The 19,357-nt window shown below is 40.9% G+C and overlaps 1 protein-coding gene across 1 annotated transcript in view; it reads right to left on the minus strand.

Annotated features, from left to right (window-relative positions):
- fras1 (Fraser extracellular matrix complex subunit 1) overlaps positions 1 to 19,357 on the minus strand; it is a 250,207-nt gene that overhangs the window by 166,452 nt on the left and 64,398 nt on the right. The window contains 4 exon segments of the mRNA XM_029439391.1: positions 118 to 251; positions 2,589 to 2,748; positions 4,775 to 4,867; positions 10,145 to 10,252. Coding sequence (XP_029295251.1) covers positions 118 to 251; positions 2,589 to 2,748; positions 4,775 to 4,867; positions 10,145 to 10,252 — 495 coding nt within the window.

The raw sequence follows: 19,357 nt of genomic DNA on the forward strand, positions 1-19,357 counted from the left end.
TCTCTGACTTTGGATTTCGGGGCAAAAGAGGAATTAGAAGGACAGACACTGAGCCATCATACTTGCCTGCGTGAACATAATTTAAAGAAAGTGTGCGATATATTTCCAGAAACTCACCGGTTTGCAGGCCACTTGCTGGCACTCTGCAACCGAACACTGCACTTCCCCGGTGCTGCAGACACATCTGGAACAGAGGCTCGGCTTCCATTCTTCACCGTCTCTGTATACTGTCCCCTGCCAGGAGCAAGACTCTGACACACACACACACACACACACACACACACACACACACACACACACACACACACACACACACACACACACACAGATAAACACTGAATGAGTAAACAGTGAAAATGGGTGTCAGGTAATGAGCTGACTGTTGAAGCATTGCTTGCCCTCAAACGCACTGATTTACAGTGTGGGGAGAAAAAAAAAGAGTTGCTAATTAGCTGCTAACCGTAGGGATGCATTATAGCAGCTCCAAGACGTCATTAGAGTTGAGTTCTTACCTTTCAGCTCGGCTCTAACTGCTCTGTGCACTCTAAAATCTCCACGACTGTCACAACAACAATCTGTCTGCTAGAAGACAAGACGCCACACACACTCACATACACACACCCGAGTGAGGTTAGTAGATAAAATAAAAATAAAGGGTCATCAAAGTTTCAAGTTATGAGTCAGAACAAGATGCATCACTGGGTTTGTCTCAAGAAATGGGATAGAACAGGATTCATTTATTGAACTAAATAGTTTGTTTTATGGCTGTAATTTGGAAAATCACTAAGTGATCTACGATATTTTACTTTTAGTGTGACATTAATCATTTTACTATATAAAAAACATTTATCTCCTTTATTAAGATTTGCATTGGGAACATTTACACATTTCTATTGCAGTTTTGTGTTGGTGGATTGACCAAACTCACGTCTTTGGACTTGAGAATAAAATCGCTGGGACTCAATTAAGTAAACATGGTTGTTTAGAGCAACTACTGCAGGAAGTCAAATTACAAATGTTTTGCAAAATTATGTGTCCAAACACAGAGGTCATTAAGTCCCATAATGCACCAATGGCACAATTGATTGCCTCAGACAATGTTTTTTTTGTTTTTTAAAGAAAAAAGTCTCTAGAGTGGTTGGATAGAAGGGCTCATGGCCTCGCCAGAAGAAAGAGCTTCAGCAAAACCCATTTGCGGTTAGACAAATCTGAACTGAGAGCAGAGTTCATCTTTATTGAATGAGGAGGAAGTGAGCTAACCTGAGGCAGTGTGTGCTCTGGAGGACAGTCTGCTCCGGCACAAACACACTTAAACTCAGGCTTCCTGTGTGAGTGTGTAAGGGCAGTCCACAGGGCAAGCCATTTAGTGTGTGATAATGTGTCTGTGTGGGCTTTCCTGCTCTGAAATAGGTTAGGGTGTTGGGGGTTTAGTGTATATGCAGTATTGTTTAATTCTGTGTGTCACTGTGTCATTATGCATGATGGACTCTATTGTGTATTTGTGCGATTTTATTTGAGAACTTGCATGCCTTCTTTAACCATATGTAACCATGTAGCACGTGAAGACTCCCGCTACAGTAGAGCTGCCCTTGAGAAAGGTACTGGACTGTAACTGACGAGAAGCTGCTGTTAGTCAGCAGCAGCCTGAAGTTTCTCCCAGTCTGCAATAAATGTGTGTTGCTATTCATACCATGGTGAAACAGGGCACCATCGACAAATAGTCAAGAGTGGAGAAAATTTACCAGCAAAGACCAATATCATTAAAAAGCCATCTGGTTTCCTATTTTCTAGGCACATGAGCTAACATGGCTGTTGTGAAGGGGATCGTGTGTATTCTGTTGTTTCTGCATGATACTTCTAAGACTCCCATAAGCACTTCAATGCACCACACAGAGCTTTCAAAACAGCAACACCGTAACCTTAATTTACACATCGACTATTTGGGGTTCATTTTCATATCATTATGTCTGCCTGGCATGGTACACAGTACAGTAAACGGTACACACAAAGAGATTCGCAGTTAATAAACATGCAAAACAGATATTTTCCTTTAACCGTAATGCTGCTCCCCAGACCCCAGAGATGTACTTTTTGTCAAACCTCACGTCACGACTTTCACGTCAATCAATTTGTTCCCAATCCCTTCATATAATTTCTTTCTGTTGCTGTTTTAATTAGTTCGTAATTAGTGCAGTCAAAACCACTTAATTCCGCCTATGTTGTTTTGATAGATGGAGCTATTTATTAATTGCCATGGGTCTAATTTAATCATTTAAAGTAACACACTATCAGGGTGTAGGGGCACTCAAGACGACACACATTTCCTCATGTGCTCTGTCTATTTTCCTTTTACACAATATGCAAATTGATTGTAACTTTCCTAAAATAATTAAATAACGAATAGTGTTTGGAAAAGAAATAAGTTAACATTTTGCAGATTTTGATGGTTGTTTCTCACAGTAGTTTATTTGTGTGTTAAATCCTTGTATGTTAAATATGTTGGTAGGATGAGGGTTAAAAGAAATCCATGAGAAACAGAAGCTTTATCTGACATCTGTACGTACAAATGGGCCTGATCCAACCCTTACCTCCATCGCGTCCACACTTGGGGCAGCACTCTCCAGCTGGGGTGAACTGGCTCTGGTCCCCTGGACAGCTGAGAGGGGAGCAGGGGTGAGGTCTGCAGGACACACCCCCTCTGGAGCAGACACACATCGAACAGGGCGAAGGACTCCACTGGCTGTCATGCTGCGGGAAACAGAGAGACAGACAGACAGTTACACACAGAAATACAACCAGAGGGGGGGGGGGGGGAAAGAGAAGAGGAAGCAGAGAGACAGTGGGATGAGGGAAGCTGTTTTTCTCTCTGTGGACGAGACAACTTTGTAAGCCTAAGCCTGAGTGACAGATGAGAGAACAGAGTCACAGAGGGGGGAGAAGGTAGAGGGAAGAAGTGTCAGGGGGGGGGGCAAGAGGGTGTATTTGAATGTGGATAAGGAGGACACTGTGAGAGGACATTACCCTCATACTGTATTCGACAACTGAAATGCAGATGTGTAATTTCAGTTTGTTTCTGCAGAGCAGTTAACGGCGGGCTTCGACTTTTGGCTCAGCTTGAGGTGAACAGTAAGCTATTCATGTGTGCATACACTATAGTGATACGAAAATGCCTCAGGTCAGTATGTGTTGGTATAAAACCATGAGGATGTTTCTATTATGTGATTGACAGAGGTGGATTGATAGAATCAAGACTTACAGAATCATCCCTATTATTAATTAGAGTATATTTAGAGTACAGTTCATCCATTTAGATTTTTGAGTTCACTCTAAATGAGATGTCCATGGATCTGACTTAATTCATTTTCCGAGGTGTCAGGCTGTGCAATAAAACCTTCTTTAGCCTGCATTAAATAATATCATTAGTATGAATTTTAACGGAGAGTTGATCTGAATGCTTTTTCACCCTGGAAAGAACAGATGTCTGTGGCAAACAACAAGCAAAATCCTTTCATGGTTTTGGCACGCAGCCCGTGTGCCTTTTGTTCCTTTAAATATCGAAAAAGTGGAATCTGTCAAATGTTTGCTAAATTAAAGGTTTGAGTCACGGCTGCTGTCTAGGGTGCTGATTCTGAGGCTGTCCTGGGTAACAGTTTTATGTTTTCAATGGTAGATTCAAAACCCCAAATATTGAAGCCTTCCAAAAAAAACAATGGTTCAACATGCTGTAAAAGAATAAATCCTCACTAAAGTCATTGTACTTTGTGACCTGCCAAAAAGAGAAAAACTATTTTTTTCCCAGCAGTAGTTCCTGGGAGAGGAGCAGCAGGAGAGACAGTTTGCAATAGCAGTTACTGTTCTTCAGTGAAGATGCAGTACAGCCCTCAAAAGGCTGTGCCTCCTCTCCAAACCTCCTCTCCTGGTCGTTCAGATCTGTATAAAGTGCCACTTCACCAGGGAAGTGACTGCAGTGCAATCTCCAAACCGGGCCTTGTTTTTCCTTTGAGGACGTACACTGTCCAAAATGGCAGCAAAAACTTACAGCTCGTTAAGCCGGAGGCCACTCGATGGAACATGAACAAGACAGTGATTGTTTCTTTAGAGTGAGGCAGGCAGGGAAGGGGGTGAGTCCTTGAAACTTGTTTTTCAGCAGTGGTCAAATTTAACAAAGGAATTCATTTGAAAAGTGGTTTATGGGTCACCTTGATTTAGTGTTTCCCACCAAATCCATTTTAGAATAACTCAAACAAACACACCAATATTTTAGAAAAAACACCACAGAGACTTGTATGTGACAATTGAACTTGTTATTAAGGCATTAACCTGCTGCTACAACGGCGTCCACTCTTCTTCTTTTACTCTTTTTCACCAGATTTTATAATCCGATTCAGATCAAGAGAATTGTTGTTGGATGGGGTTGAGATCAGGGCTCTGTGCAGGCCGGTCAAGTTCTTCCACACCAAACAGGGAAGAACATTTCTTAGTGCACGTTAAAAACCTTTTAAACTGTTGGAAGAACCCTATTGTCTAAAATATCAGTGTGTATGTAGAAGCAACAAGATTTCCCTGCATTGGAAGCGAGAGGCCTCAATAAAAGACCAAAAGTACACAAAAGTATGTGGACAGAGATGTTCTTATACTTAGGACCATGCAGTGTACTTTCAAATCGATCTGCAGAGGCTGCATCTTTATGTGTGCATAGTAATGTTTGGAACAGTTGGATGATCATAGAAACAGAAGGAGAGTTTTTTCTATGTCCTCTGTAACTTTCACTTACTCCATAAATGACTGCTTCGTACTGACAGGAGCCCTGGGATGAGGAGATGCACTCCGGACAGCACTTGTTGGCAGGAATCCTTAAACGCTCACCCTTTTGAAAAGACATACACAATGTGAACATACGTTTGGCACGACCAAAATATACATAAATCCTTAGAGACAGAAAGAGAAAATTGATGTGACTCCCTATAACCAGCATGAATACAGAACTTGTCAATTACAGTCCGTCCATTTCCATGGAAATTAACCGACGTGACAGAAATAGCACAACAGAACCGACAATAATGAAAATATGAAGATTGTATCAGGCGTGTGCAGCTTGTAGAGGTGTTACAATACATATTACAATACAGATTTAATATGCAATCTTTTATACGCGCTGCCTACCCACTCTGATTGAGGCCGAATGTGTGGAAACGAGCAAACGGAAAAGCAGCGGCGGTCAGACGCAGAGCCTGTGAATAGTTTAGGTGTCTTTCTTTTGTAAATCCAAATTATATATATGAAAAAAGAAGGAGGGGAGGAAACTATTTTTATGGTGAGAAAAAACAGCCCCCCCAAGGAGCCTTAGAGAATGCATTGTGTCAACTGAAATTAATGGAATAAACACTGAAGGTACACCGGATCTGCAGCAGAAGACAAGAATGGAAACTAAACGTATGAAAAACAAATGTGGGAAATACAATAGATGGAGAGTCAGCTGTGCAGCATGTAGCGGTTCACTAGGCCGAGGGTTTATATTGTACTTAACCTGCATGCACACAATATTTGAAAATGAAAAACAAGACCAACAGCTGAATTTAGACACCATCTGGAAAATTCATCCATCACAACAGCCATTTTGTGCTTATAAATGGAACACTAATAATCTAAACCTCTAAATGTTTTTATATTGTTCTCATGTCTCTTTTCTTCAACTTTTCATCTTTCAGTCCCTCAAATGTAATTACTATGGGTGTAGTACAAGAATTTGATCCAATTTCGTATTGTATTGTTGCAAATAAAGAGAGATGGTTCAGGCTCAGGGAGAAAAGACTTCTATGTATGACTGGACTGTTGCATTCGTACAGAAATAAGACTAAATGTTTTCTACTCTGGCGGTTGCTTTTGCAAGAAAATAAACATTTATGTAGGAGTCCAGTGAAGAGTGGTCAGTGAATGTCACATGTGAACGGACCATGATGGTGACACACCTTCATATATTTATGCTATCCATCATATCTGTTTAAAGTGAGGAATGAAGATATCGTTTTTAAGATAATTTTTCATTAATTGTTTTTAGGTTATTTGTCCATGCATATTTTTGTTCATCTAACTCTGATAGCTTACTGTAATTTTATTTTTGATGAGGCCATTTCCAGTTTTGAACAAAAAATTATATTATGATCTATGATATTATTTACGTTGTTATTTAAGCCATACATCTGCCTTTATTAGTTAGTGGTACAGGACGTTTAAAATTAAATTAAAATAACATTGCAAAATTAAACTGTGACATTGAAACAGAGGGAAAAATGCAAAAGAATGTTTCACTTAAAAAATGCGGCTTTAAATGAAAAACATATGAGCCGTCCTATCCAGAGATACAGATCTGTGGTAGACAATTGACTCAGAGTGCAGCAGAGCATTACAGAAACATAAATATACTTGTGTGAAGTGAGGGTGAGGAATAAAAGGGACATTTAAGCTTGTAGTTAATGGCAGTGGATTTCACAAGAAAGCCCTACTGTATAATCAGAGACAGACAGATGATAAAAACCCTAATACTTTTTTATCCCAGTGTAGGTGAGAGAGTCACATGTTAAGAGCTTTTTAAATGGATGGAGCACACAGCTTGGTGAGCATGATGACTAATTTTTAATCAACATTTGATTGCTAGCCAGCAGAATGGAATTCATTAGACATTGATTGTTGCCTGAGCTCAGGTTTGGGATTGGATTTGATGCTGTCACCGCAGGCTTTGACGTTTAAATCACATTTAAAAAGAAGCAGTGGATAGAGTGAAAAGGAGCTTTGAAAATGTGTCCCTGTGAATTCAAATGAGCCAAAAAAAAGCTAGGTTGGAACAGTTTCCCAACAGTTGTCACTGTGGCAAATTTAATTTGCAGACTTCACTGCACAATAGTCTGTCATTTCATTGATTCTTGTTGTAAGGGCAACTCACAAAGACGAGCTAATTAACAGGCCCTTGAAAGTAGATCTGCAATTCAAGGTGAATTAGAGAGAGGAAGATTACAATGTCACAAAAAGGGATCTTGAATATTTATGCCATACAGTATATTCACTTACTGTTTGATTCCATTGCTATCCAGTGGCTTATTAAGAGTATTTTACATTATTTAGGAATGTCCTTCACAACTTCTAAATACAAACAATGAAAGTGGTTCTGCATTTTAACCATATAAAATACATAGTCGCAGTGTATGTGAAATGTTTTCCATATGCACCCACTCTTTTTGGTCCAATTCCAAAAACGTTCAATCAATTGAAGGTTTGAGCTACTTGCAACACGCCATCAAACCAAAAGAAGAAGAAGCTAAAAGAGAAAGGAGAAAAGCCCTGAAATGAATGAGAGAAGAAACAAAGAGAGCCTATAGGGGATTTGTGTTTAAGCGGCAGAGAATCCACTGTATCCTGTTGCTTCGTTGTATAAATAACGTTACTGTACCTGTTGTTGCTGCTGCACCGGCCATTATATGCATCCAAAGTGGACAAACTACTATCTAAGGAGAGTTGACCATGTAACTTTAGCTAGCTTGCATATTTTTTTTATGCTCACTTTTCTCTAGTTATAGTGAGCATAAACCCCATAGCTTTACCTATCTTAAACCTAAGCTATATTAGCATAGTTAGCCAACTGACAGTTAAGCTAACACTTAAATTTAAGCTAGCCATACCAGACTATTGTATTGCTATCTTGATAACATTAAGCAATTATTTAAAATATTGCAATAAATATTGCACTTCAACATAAAGCAAGAGGTTAGAAGGGTAGAAGTTAATCTTATAAAGTTTAGCCTAATTGATATAACGAATATCTGGCATTTAGCTATAGGCTACCTGTCTAAGCAGACTGCTTACCTTTCAAAGTAGTAAATGGCATGGAAAAACTCAATATTCATAATATAGTAACTTCATCACTCAGGGTATCACACTTCTCAGCCTCCCTGGTAAAGTCTACTCCAAGGTACTGGAAAGGAGGGTTCGGCCGGGTAGTCGAACCTCTGATTGAAGAGGAACAATGCGGATTCCATCCTGGTCGTGGAACAACGAACCAACTCTTCACTCTCGCAAGGATCCTGGTGGGGGCCTGGGAGTACACCCATGTGTTTTGTGGATCTGGAGAAGGCATATGACCGGGTCTCCCGGGTGATACTGTGGCAGGTGCTGAGGGAGTATGGGGTCACTTCTGAGGGCCATCCAATCCCTGTACGCCCAAAGCGAGAGTTGTGTCCGGATACTCGGCAGTAAGTCAGACTCGTTCCCAGTGAATGTTGGCCTCCGCCAGGGCTGCGCTTTATCACCAATCCTGTTCGTGATTTTCACGGACAGGATATCGAGGCGTAGTCATGGAGGAGAGGGGTTGCAGTTCGGTGGCCTGAGGATCTCATGGCTGCTCTTTGCAGATGATGTGGTCCTGATGGCATCATCGGTCTGTGACCTTCAACAGTCACTGGATCGGTTCGCAGCCGAGTGTGAAGCGGTTGGGATGAGGATCAGCACCTCAAAATCTGAGGCCATGGCTCTCAGCAGGAAACTGGTGGACTGCCTACTCCGGGTAGGGAAGGAGTTCAAGTACCTCGGGGTCTTGTTCGCGAGTGAGGGGACGATGGAGCAAGAGATTGGCCAGAGAATCTGAGCAGCGGGGCTGCAGTCGCTTTACCGCACCGTTGTGACGAAAAGAGAGCTGAGCCAGAAGACAAAGCTCTCTGATCTACCGGTCGATCTTCCTTCCTACCCTCACCTATGGTCATCATGAAGGCTGGGTCATGACAGAAAGAACGAGATCACGGGTACAAGCGGCCAAAATGGGTTTTCTAAGACGGGTGGCTGGCGTCTCCTTTAAAGATAGGGTGAGAAACTCAGCCATCCGTGAGAGACTCGGAGTAGAGCTGCTGCTCCTTTACGTTGAAAGGAGCCAGGTGAGGTGGTTCAGGCATCTAGTAAGGATGCCACATGGGCGCCTCCCTAGAGGTGTTCCAGGCACGTCCAGCTGGGAGGAGACCCCGGGAAGACCCAGGACTCGGTGGAGAGATTATATCTCCTCACTGGCCTGGGAACGCCTCGGGATCCCCCAGTCGGAGCTGGAGGATGTGGCACGGAGAAAGGAAGATTGGGGTTCCTTATTGGAGCTGCTGCCCCCGCGACCCGACCCCGGATAAGCGGTAGACGATGGATGGATGGATCACTCAGTGTCTCCCCTAGGTTTCGTGTTGCACAGATTTTTTTTGTTTTCTCCTCTCCTTCCTCCGCTCTGTCTCTGACTGTCACTGTAGGTGTGTGCGCATGTGTGTGTGTGTCGGGAGCGGAGCCCCGCCCTTCGCGAAATAGAGCAGAGGAGAGAATGTGAATGCGCAAAGCAACACAGTACACACTGAAACGTGCACATAAATTAGATAAATAACATAAGTGTTTAATTTATTTCATAAAAGAGCACCTGTTCAATGTGAAAAGCGAGTTGTGAATATATATATAACAAAAAAAGCAGCGCCCCCCCAAAAAAATAAACAACACTTTAATTTATACTATTACTAAATGTCTTTTCTGTCATTTGAACTGATCAGACACTAGTACCATTTTCTCAGAGTTGCTTTGACTACAACCTTATTCCTCTGAGCTCCATGGCTGTCCAACCACTATTAAAACATACATAAATGAGCCACACTGTAGCACTGGGAACATCCTTCATTACCATGAACACACACACACACACACACACACACACACACACACACACACACACACACACACACACACACACACACACGCACACACACACACACACACACTGTAGTTTATTTTGACTCAATCCCACATAATCATCCTGCTGCCAGAAATACTCATTAGCACACTGAATTTGAATTAATCTGCCACTGAAAATAGTCCACAACAAATGCACTATTTACAATGTTGAGTGAAGTATGGCCAGATAAATTACTGACCCTTTGTAAAAAAATTAAAGTAAAGTTAAAAAAGAGGCACAAATATATTATAGCCTTTATACTATTATTCTTTTTGTTCAAGAATTAAAGCTCAAACAAACCAGCCTTATCCTTTAAAAATATATAGATTTTCTGTCTTTTGGTATGAATGGCCTTTTCTATTCCGAAATAAAAAGCACCCAAACTTCTCCTGTAAAATGTCTTACCTTCTGGATGTCACACTGTGGGTTGGGGCAGAGGGTGGTCCTGCAGATGGCCACGTCGCTGTAGCAGGTACACTCCTGACACAACTGAGGCGTCCATGATGTGTTGTTCTGTCAAGACAAAACAAAAAGAAAGACATGAAACACTACAGAGGGCAGTACTTGTTTTATTACTGTAAAGATCACTCTCTCATGTTACATTATCATATCCTAGCACACCCACATGTCATGTTAATGTTGACAGCTGGGGAAAATGACAGTTAACATATAGGCCCCTTTTTGCACATTAATGTGACTGATGCAAATGTTTTTTTCTCACTTGCAAGTTATGTGCATTAACTAGTTGCTTGAGTCTTCTGCATTTTGCATTCACAACCTCTGATGTCTAACTTCCCAAAGGTCATTTTTATCCCATTGATGAGATAGAACAGACACATAAAAAATTTGATTTATATTAGTCAGTGTCATATTCTGGGAAATCAGAATTTTTCCACACATTGCAGCCGTCTGTGAGGTCCATGATAGCTGAATAAGGTTTTACTGCTCTAGTTTACAAAATGTGAGCGCCACACTCGCTTCAGTGTTGATTAAAAGCCTTGAGCACCAACTACACAATAAGATAGGGTAAAAAAGGCTCATCACCTCTCTGCACCCTTTAGCATGCACGGTAATTATCAATAGCTCATAACACAGAGCTGACAATGTCTTATGGCTAGCTTTAAGCCAAAACTAAATCAATATTCCAGCCTGCATATGATCAGATATATAATTTTACAGTCCATAAATCCGATTTAGCCGGATGATTAAATACCCACTCATGACGGCAATATCCACGCGCAGCTGTGCTTATGGAGTGGACACTTCGTGGCAGGGGGTGACTGTTAAATGCAGAGACTTTACTCCATTTCAGACAGTAACCAAAGCAGACATCTTAATGGACAGGAAACTTTAGTCTCAGGTAAAAACCACACCACTAATAGTCTCATATATTGTATGCTGATGACACAAGAGGTTATAAAAGGGTAAACGGGAACAGCCATTACATTGTGGCTGGATATACAGGACTGTCTCAGAAAGGATTTTTGAGTTTTCTTAAGCTGTAAGCCATAATCAGCAATATTAAAATAATAAAAGGCTTGCAATATTTCAGTTGATTTGTAATGAATCCAGAATGCATGACATTTTTGTTTTTTTAATTGCATTACAGAAAATAAAGAACTTTATCACAATATTCTAATTTTCTGAGACAGTCCTGTATGTTCAGGTGTCCTGGCTGTGCACCCGGGGGCTTAACTTGCTATTCTTCCATGTAGAAAGGAAACATTGAATATAATTCTATGAGAAAAAGGGGGGGGGGTACAGATGGCAATTTGTCAGCAAAGCACGCCCACCCATGTACATACTGGTGCACTGCAAAAACCATCCACCTATTTAAAAGATTTGAACTTTTTTGTCATTGGCAAGAAGTGGTAATATCAAAAAAGACTAATTGTTACTGGCACATTAAACTGCCAATATCTCAATCAAGACTTTGACCCGGGGACACTGAGATGAGTGGATGCTACATAACCTGTAGGCTGTACACATATTCACAGTGCCTCCAACACATCAGTCTCATATTTAGCCTTCAAGACTGATAATTCCATCTTTTTCCAATACATTTTCAATTGTTTAATGAATTGTATAACAAGCAAGGACAGCACACGTTACATGACATGTTTTGCCAAGTCCAATCAGACCCTTCATCGGTTAAGAATGTGTGTAATGAGGTTATTTTACACACATCCATTGACTCTCTATAACCAGTGTTATGCACTTGGAGGTCTTACACATTATGAGGAGAAAATAATGTTTTTTATCTAACCCTGAGACCATGCAGGAAAAACATCTGGCAGCACACCTGGTTAATTGCAGCCACCAAGCAGAGCCACAACACGCAATAGAAACTGTGACTTGTAACACACTGGAGCCCTTTGAGACGAGAAGGCTAGCCGGAGTCAGTGCAGAATCAATTAGTAGCTCCTGTACAGGTCTCTTCCAAATAAGTTATGATCGTTTCCATCCTGTCTTATGTTCTGACACTCCCTGATTACAACTATATTGTTACCTACGTGAATTACTGGAACAATTATCATCTCTGAATATATATACTATATATAGTATACTGAATCAGTTATTCACATTTCTCTGAAAAATTACCTTATCTTGGTCTTAATTCTTAAAACAATCACCTTGGTAATTAAATTAAGGTAAAAGAGACAGGACATGACATAAGCATGCAGTAACATGTAGGAGTAGCTGTAGGTCATGTTGAAAGACAGATAGAAATTAGAACACCACCGAATGAAAATGTAATTATAGAAAGCAGCCAGCTGAGGGGAAAGCCACTCCTGGAGAGAGCATGTGAGTTTATATTCTTCCTGTAATGTGATTTGAGCTCTTTATGTGTACATGCGTTAAAATGCGAGTCTGTGGGAGTGCATCTCTGCACAGCTGTGGCCAGATGTGTAATGAGTTTTATGTAAGGGCAAACATGCCATAGGCAATCTCTGCTCGCAATATTCATGTGCCAGCTCAGTGGGGGAGTGACCTTCAGAGAACATGGGTGTCAACCAGACGCTGCAGTTTTCCCAAGTCACCTGAGACAGAAACTACTCAACGGTTTGTCCCAACACATTATTGTTCACAAAGAATTAAACATTTCAAATCATGAAGCCATGTTTAATTTGCTGCAATAACAAAAAAAGGAAATTGAATGCAGATAAAAAATTTGTGTGGAGAGCAAAAGAGGCGGAACACATTGGCCGATATGCAATCTCAGAACCCATCGGCTATCGTCTTATAATGATTTAGCTACTTGTGAAACAATCCAATAATAGATGTTGTGTCTCAATTCCAACTCCATTCTTGTATCTCAAGTTTCTAATAGCACTGTAAACAATTGACCATTGCACGGAACAAGAAGAAATATAACCCCTTGCCCCCAGAAGGTTTTCGTCATCAGAATGATAGCCGATGGGTTTCGAGATTGTCAATAGCTTTTAACAGTTATCCCAACTGCAATCACGAGGGAATCCAGGAGGGTTCCTTGAGGAACTCCTGAGAGAAGTCATATTAAATCAAACTAAATGTGTATCTAGTCTTATTGAAGTGCTTGGTGAACTGTTTCGCTAACATGACGATATTTAATGAAGCATGAACCAATGCCAGATACCACAACATTTATAGCCCAAGCTAATTTGCTGATACTTTTCTAATTGAGGTCTGAATCAGCTTTATGAACGGCTAGAAACCTTTTGTAAATATGTAAATAGAGCAAGCAATAGTGCCAAACTATCAGTGTATAAGTTCATAAAGTATGTTTATTTTATGTTAAAGAACCCCAAACAATCTGTTAAGGTGGAGACCACTGCAGCATATGGAAACAAATTGGCCTTTAGTCAAACCAAACAACATCTAAGAGGAAACAAAAGGTCAACAGTGTGAAAACAAAACAAAAATAGAATAATTATACAGCACATTTAGTTAGAACATTAAACTAAATGTAAAGATGAATGCACACAATGTCAAAGAAAAAGTGCAAATGCAGGGTCCAAGATGCAAATTCAATCCAGGTAGACAAGATAAAGACGATTCAGTGAGCCAAACGAAGGCCCAGACGGACTTTGAGTACAAGTACAGGAAACCATGGCAACTGTTGTCTCACTCATGGTAATGGGGACAAACATGTGTTGTATTTAAACACGGAAAGACAACACCTCCATTCTTTGTCTGAGTGTGACGAATAAAGAGCAATTGCAAAAAGAAAATCTAATTTGAAATTTACAGTACAGCGATTATATCTGAACACACAGTCATGTGTTTCCCGCAAACTTTTAACACATTACAGTTATTCACTGTGCCTTTCTGTCTCTGCAGTTAGTAACAAGGTACATACATAATGTTCAAATACAAGAAAAAGCAATCCAGTTAAAATATAAAGCAGGATTCACTGCAACAAGCACTCAGAGTTGTGTAATAACAGGAAGGGGAACTGGCTCTCAGGTAATGTGTTCCGACTGCAAAGAGCATTTCACAGGACAAAGTGAGATCAGTTTGTCACGCAGAGTACCGATCCCTCTCAGTCTCTGTTTGCATTTAAGATATTGCCAGCCCAGAGACACTTGCCCGTGGCCATTTCTGAACTTTAAGTACGAAAGTATATTTCATACAGTCACTGTGAAAGGGCCAGCGTGACGTCCTGACCATAAACATTGGATCCACCAAACCGACCAATCTCACTACAAGTCAGTGATGCTCTCCAAAGAGGTGACAGTCTTCTCTTTATCAGATAGCTTTCTAACCTAACCTAAATCCTTTCTCATAACTGACACAACCCTAACCCTTTTTCACAGATTAAGAAAACTAATCGCATCAAAAATAATGAATGTTTTGAACATTTGTCATCACACAGGTGCACTTATGCCCTACCTGTGTCTCTTATAACCTACTTGAGTCTAAGGAGTTTTGAATTGACATATAGACTACAAATACATTCCACCAGTGATCAGAAAGATGTCTTGAAGAGATTTCAAATAAGAAATACAATAACATGTTGCTTCAAATGTAACTGCCCCTTTGATACAGTATGTGTGTATGTGTGTGTGCTGCATTGAATACAGTATGTGTGTGTTTGTGTTTAGGTGGTGGGAGTGTCAGACTATATTAATAACTTGTGTATTCGTTGTTTGTAACAGCAGAACGTCACAGGTTTTGGACGGGTTTGACTTAAATTGGGTAAACAGGTCACTGGGGTTAATAATAAGTCTGTGTGCAGGCAGGTACTGTATGCTCAGAAATACTGTTTCTTGTTATGGGCTCTATAGCTGCCACTCATGTCACTAAATCTTAATAGAGCTGTGTAATATTAGCACAGCAGCTAACAGTGTAGATGAGTTAAGCTCAAACTGGACTGAGCGCCACTACCCAGAGAGCGAGGCCATTTAAGTCGAGGTCTCGGGGGGGATCGAGGAGGTTGCACTCAATTCCAAATGCAAGTCATGTTTGCCTCCTGAATAGAGTAGCAGCAGAATGGGATTGACCCTAGGTTCACTGTAAATAGGGACCTCTTAAAGTCGCCGCAATTACCCGACCTTCCAACCTCCTGCTCTGTCACCCAGGGGAGCTGTACAGCAGTGGACAGCAGCGTGAGTGGTACGAGCATTTCATCCCCTCCTCCCAATGACAGTTTCCCCTTCAGAGAGCCATACCTGGATTCAAACGTCTAAGGAGTCGAGAGCTTGCGTCATTCCCCCCTGGAGAAAGATATCGGCCTCAGATATGATTCGGGACTGAACCACCTCAGCCAACGCGGGTGCACGTTTCAAATTTCAGAAAGTAAAAAATAGATCCAAAACTTTCACGCGGAGTACATCGCAGCAGAGGCTGTTATATAGGGCAGAGATCAGGTTGAGTTTTGCACTGGGGGCTTTTGGTTGGTTTAAATCCAACACAAACTGAATTATAATGGAAAAAGTGAATAAAGACAGAAAAATGTATCTAAAGTTTTTTCTTCATTCACACGACATGAAAGTGATGAGCAATCACCACAAAGCAGATGCTCACTTGAAATAGGGTAACTAATCAGAGGACTTATCAAATCAATGAATAATCTTTTTAGATCTACTAAAATCAACTGACTACTCTTTTGGGATGTTATTTATGGCTTCCTCTAATCATACTGTATGCTAACTTGTGAGGGAGCAGTGAAAAGTCTGTCTCCCTGAAAATAAATCAGGCATCCTCGAGTCAGTTCTCCCTGGACACATAAAGAGGGAGGGGAGGTTTCGGTTAACTCTACACTAGTTTAAGTAGCAGATTCAATTATAATCCAATCAAGAACAAAAGGAAGAGTCAAACAATAACAGGGCTCAGTTTGTGGAGCTGCCAGCCACACTAGTCAGACTCTACCATTCAACACACGGGAAGGATAAAGAAAGGCAGCCTGCCAGGCTAACAAAATGTAATTGGGATAAAATTGGATAGAAACTAAAACTATTACTGAGGCAAATTCAATCTGGGGACGTGGTAGCTCTCCTGCAGACTGAGACACTGCAAAAACACTTTTCCTTGAGGGAGACCTGCCTCTGTCAACACAGCTATATATTTACAGCTGATCAACCTGATCATACAAGGGGCCCCGTAATGTGAGTGCACTGTGTGTACAGCATTTAACTAGGTCAGGTTTCAATAATGCAATGCATGCTAATAACAGAGCAGAGTGAGTAGACCCCAAATCAATATCATTATGTGCTGACAGCAAAGAAATGAACAAAACGTTCACCAAAACGTCCGTCTCACAAATCATGTTTGAAATATGAATAACTTTCGAAATGCTGCATGCATTTTGTCTCCAAATACAATAATTTAGGGAATAATTCATGGAAAGATAGTCATCTAATTAACTTTAACTTCAACAATATTTAAACTGTAATGTGGATGTGTGTGCAGCCTGATACATCTGCTCAGTTTTCGGTTAAGGGGCGCATGCCTGAGATATCAGAAAATGGACAGATGGGAGATTTTCAGTCTCGTATACATGGATCCAAACTAACGCTCAGCATTAAAGTTCATTCATTCAAATTTATTGTTTTGGTAAAAATCCTATTTTCAAGGTGCTAAACCCAGAAATGATTAAGCATTTTTGCTGTTCCGGTTTCCTTGTCTAGAAGTCAATGGGTTTTTGGTTAGATGCCTGAAATAAGGTTGTTAACACAAGCTTAAGAGATTTTAACGTTTTGTTCTACTAACGCAAAATACATCTGTAACTACCCCACCCGTGAATTATGAAGCTTTTACGTGTCTTAATAAAAAAGGTGGTTACTAACAAGTGGCTAAATGAGACTCCAGAGGTTGTCCAGGACATTAATCGCTTTAGCCTGAACACGGGGAAGATCATCTACTCAGGGGTGGTGACGTCGAAGTCATGCGCCGGTGATGTAGCTCGTTTATAGCGTTTTTACTTCTGACGATTGTATTAAACTCCAAAAATGATAAAAGTGGTGTTAATTTGTGAATATTATCTTGCTGAACAAAACGTGTAAGTATCATAAACGTTTGTTTGTCACAGAGCTTATTTTCTGCAATAAATCAAAATCAAATTGAATAATCCCATTGGCTTGTTGTCGAGGGAACGAGCGCGATGCCAACTTGTGGTTTGGCCTACAATAGTATGTCATCCCTGCAGCACACTAGAATGAACTTCCAGGCTGTACTCATTGTATAAGCCAATAACTACGCTAAGTCCTAAAAGCGCTTTGGTTTAATTACAGCTCCTGAGGTCGTCTGTCAACAGATCCATCCCAATAACATCCGATCCTGATAACGACCATGTGGTTTGGTTAAAGCTCCCCAAAATGCCAGTAAGTGGACATTGAGTTGGGATTGTTTTGACAAACCATATTCAGTGGTAGCGACTCAAATGGGGTCAGATTCAACAATATAAATGTCTGGTGTCTGACAAAGGTTATTTAGAGTAGCCATTTTTCACTTATGTTTAACAACCAAATGATCAGAAATGAAGTTGAAGAGGGGTGTCCCAAAGAGCAATTTATACATCCAGGGTAACAGGAAACACGAGAAGGCATGGCAATGCTGCAACTGGACCGGTTAAGCTTTCAATGAGAGGGTGGAAAACATTAATTTTTTGCTTTTATTGTCCTGTTTGCGGCATAAAGAAGTACTCACAGCAACAACCTCAGGCATAAACTCTGAGGGTTTGTGATCGTGGGAATTGTAGGACATCACTAAGTAAGTATAGCTGAGGCAGTTTGAAGGAAAGTGGTTAACAAAGAAGGTGCATTTCAACATTTTATCACAAGACAACTCCGGGAGTGATCTGAACATCACAGATGGATAATGTTTCACGAGTTTGAGGTTGTTTCTTTATTTAACATATGTGGTGTATCAGTGTGTGTCATCCCACATTGGGCCATGTGAATTAATTTGTATATTTAAACTATAAATCAAAGAAGTTGTTATTTGAATTTCAGCCTGATGTTGGTTTGAAGCTGCAGAAGAAAAATTCTTATAAAAGCATAAAATAGGTTACTAAACATGAAAAAAAGTTGTCAGAACCACCTGCTCAGAGGATGCTCGAGGAAAGTAAGCTGTTTGATGTTTTCTTGATGACAAAAAATGGACTTGAGCAGCTCAACTCATCTGAGCAACACATACACACACACACACACACACACACACACACACACACACACACACACACACACACACACACACACACACACACACAGCGCTGCACAACTTCCTCTTTTATCTTTTTAGGTATATTACTGAATACTGAGCCACAAAACATTGCTGACCTGACGAAGCAGTAATAAGTTGTAGCGTCAAACTTTCTCATTATCATGGCCTCCTCTCAAGCTGCCTTCTCATCATTCAGGATCTTCAGTACAACGAGGATTGTTAATGCTTCCGTTTTTGGAGGGCAACAGCTGTGCCGCTCCTGTTTTGCCGAATAACTCTCTGCCGAAATGAATTCAAATGTATTCATTTCCTGCCATTTAATTGATTTACTCCACAACTTCCTTCAACGCTGGCCGAGTGATTACATGCAAATTCCTTGCGAGGCAAGCTGTGAAGACAAGCAAAGTTATAACACTGCCCAACTGAAGGACACCTACAACTGTTGCAGTTTCAAAAAGCCCAGTTTAATCGAAGCTTTGGCAAATATTCAAAGCTGCCACAAAGAGAAAGGAGATGCCTCTGGCGTCTCGAATGGTCTGATCATGAATTTTCATGGCTGTCCTGTGTGTTATCCATCATCTGACCACCGACACAACCTATTTAGCAGCTGAGTAATCTGCATGTAAAGCAGGAGACTGTGTGACTCCCACAGGGTTAGCATTGTAATGCTAATAGCCACACATATTCATCTGGGGGGAAGGCTGAGTTTAAAAGTTGTGACTTAGCTCATTGATTCAACTTTTCCCCCTATGGCTCCGGTCCAATTAGAGGACCTGCTGCTAAGACATGACAAATGACTGGATGATTGTTGGCCTCCCAGAGCCCATCAATTCTGCTGCCTGCCTCGCCCTGCCATAGTTGCTATCACTCCTGCAGCCAAATATCAGCATCAAGCACGTAATGTGTTCTGGATCATCAAGCAGATGGCCCCAATGAGTCAGGGACCGACGCAAACAGTGAGATTAGCACCAGATC

This window comes from Cottoperca gobio, chromosome 9 (genome assembly GCF_900634415.1).
Source record: "Cottoperca gobio chromosome 9, fCotGob3.1, whole genome shotgun sequence".
Taxonomy (NCBI): Eukaryota; Metazoa; Chordata; class Actinopteri; order Perciformes; family Bovichtidae; genus Cottoperca; species Cottoperca gobio.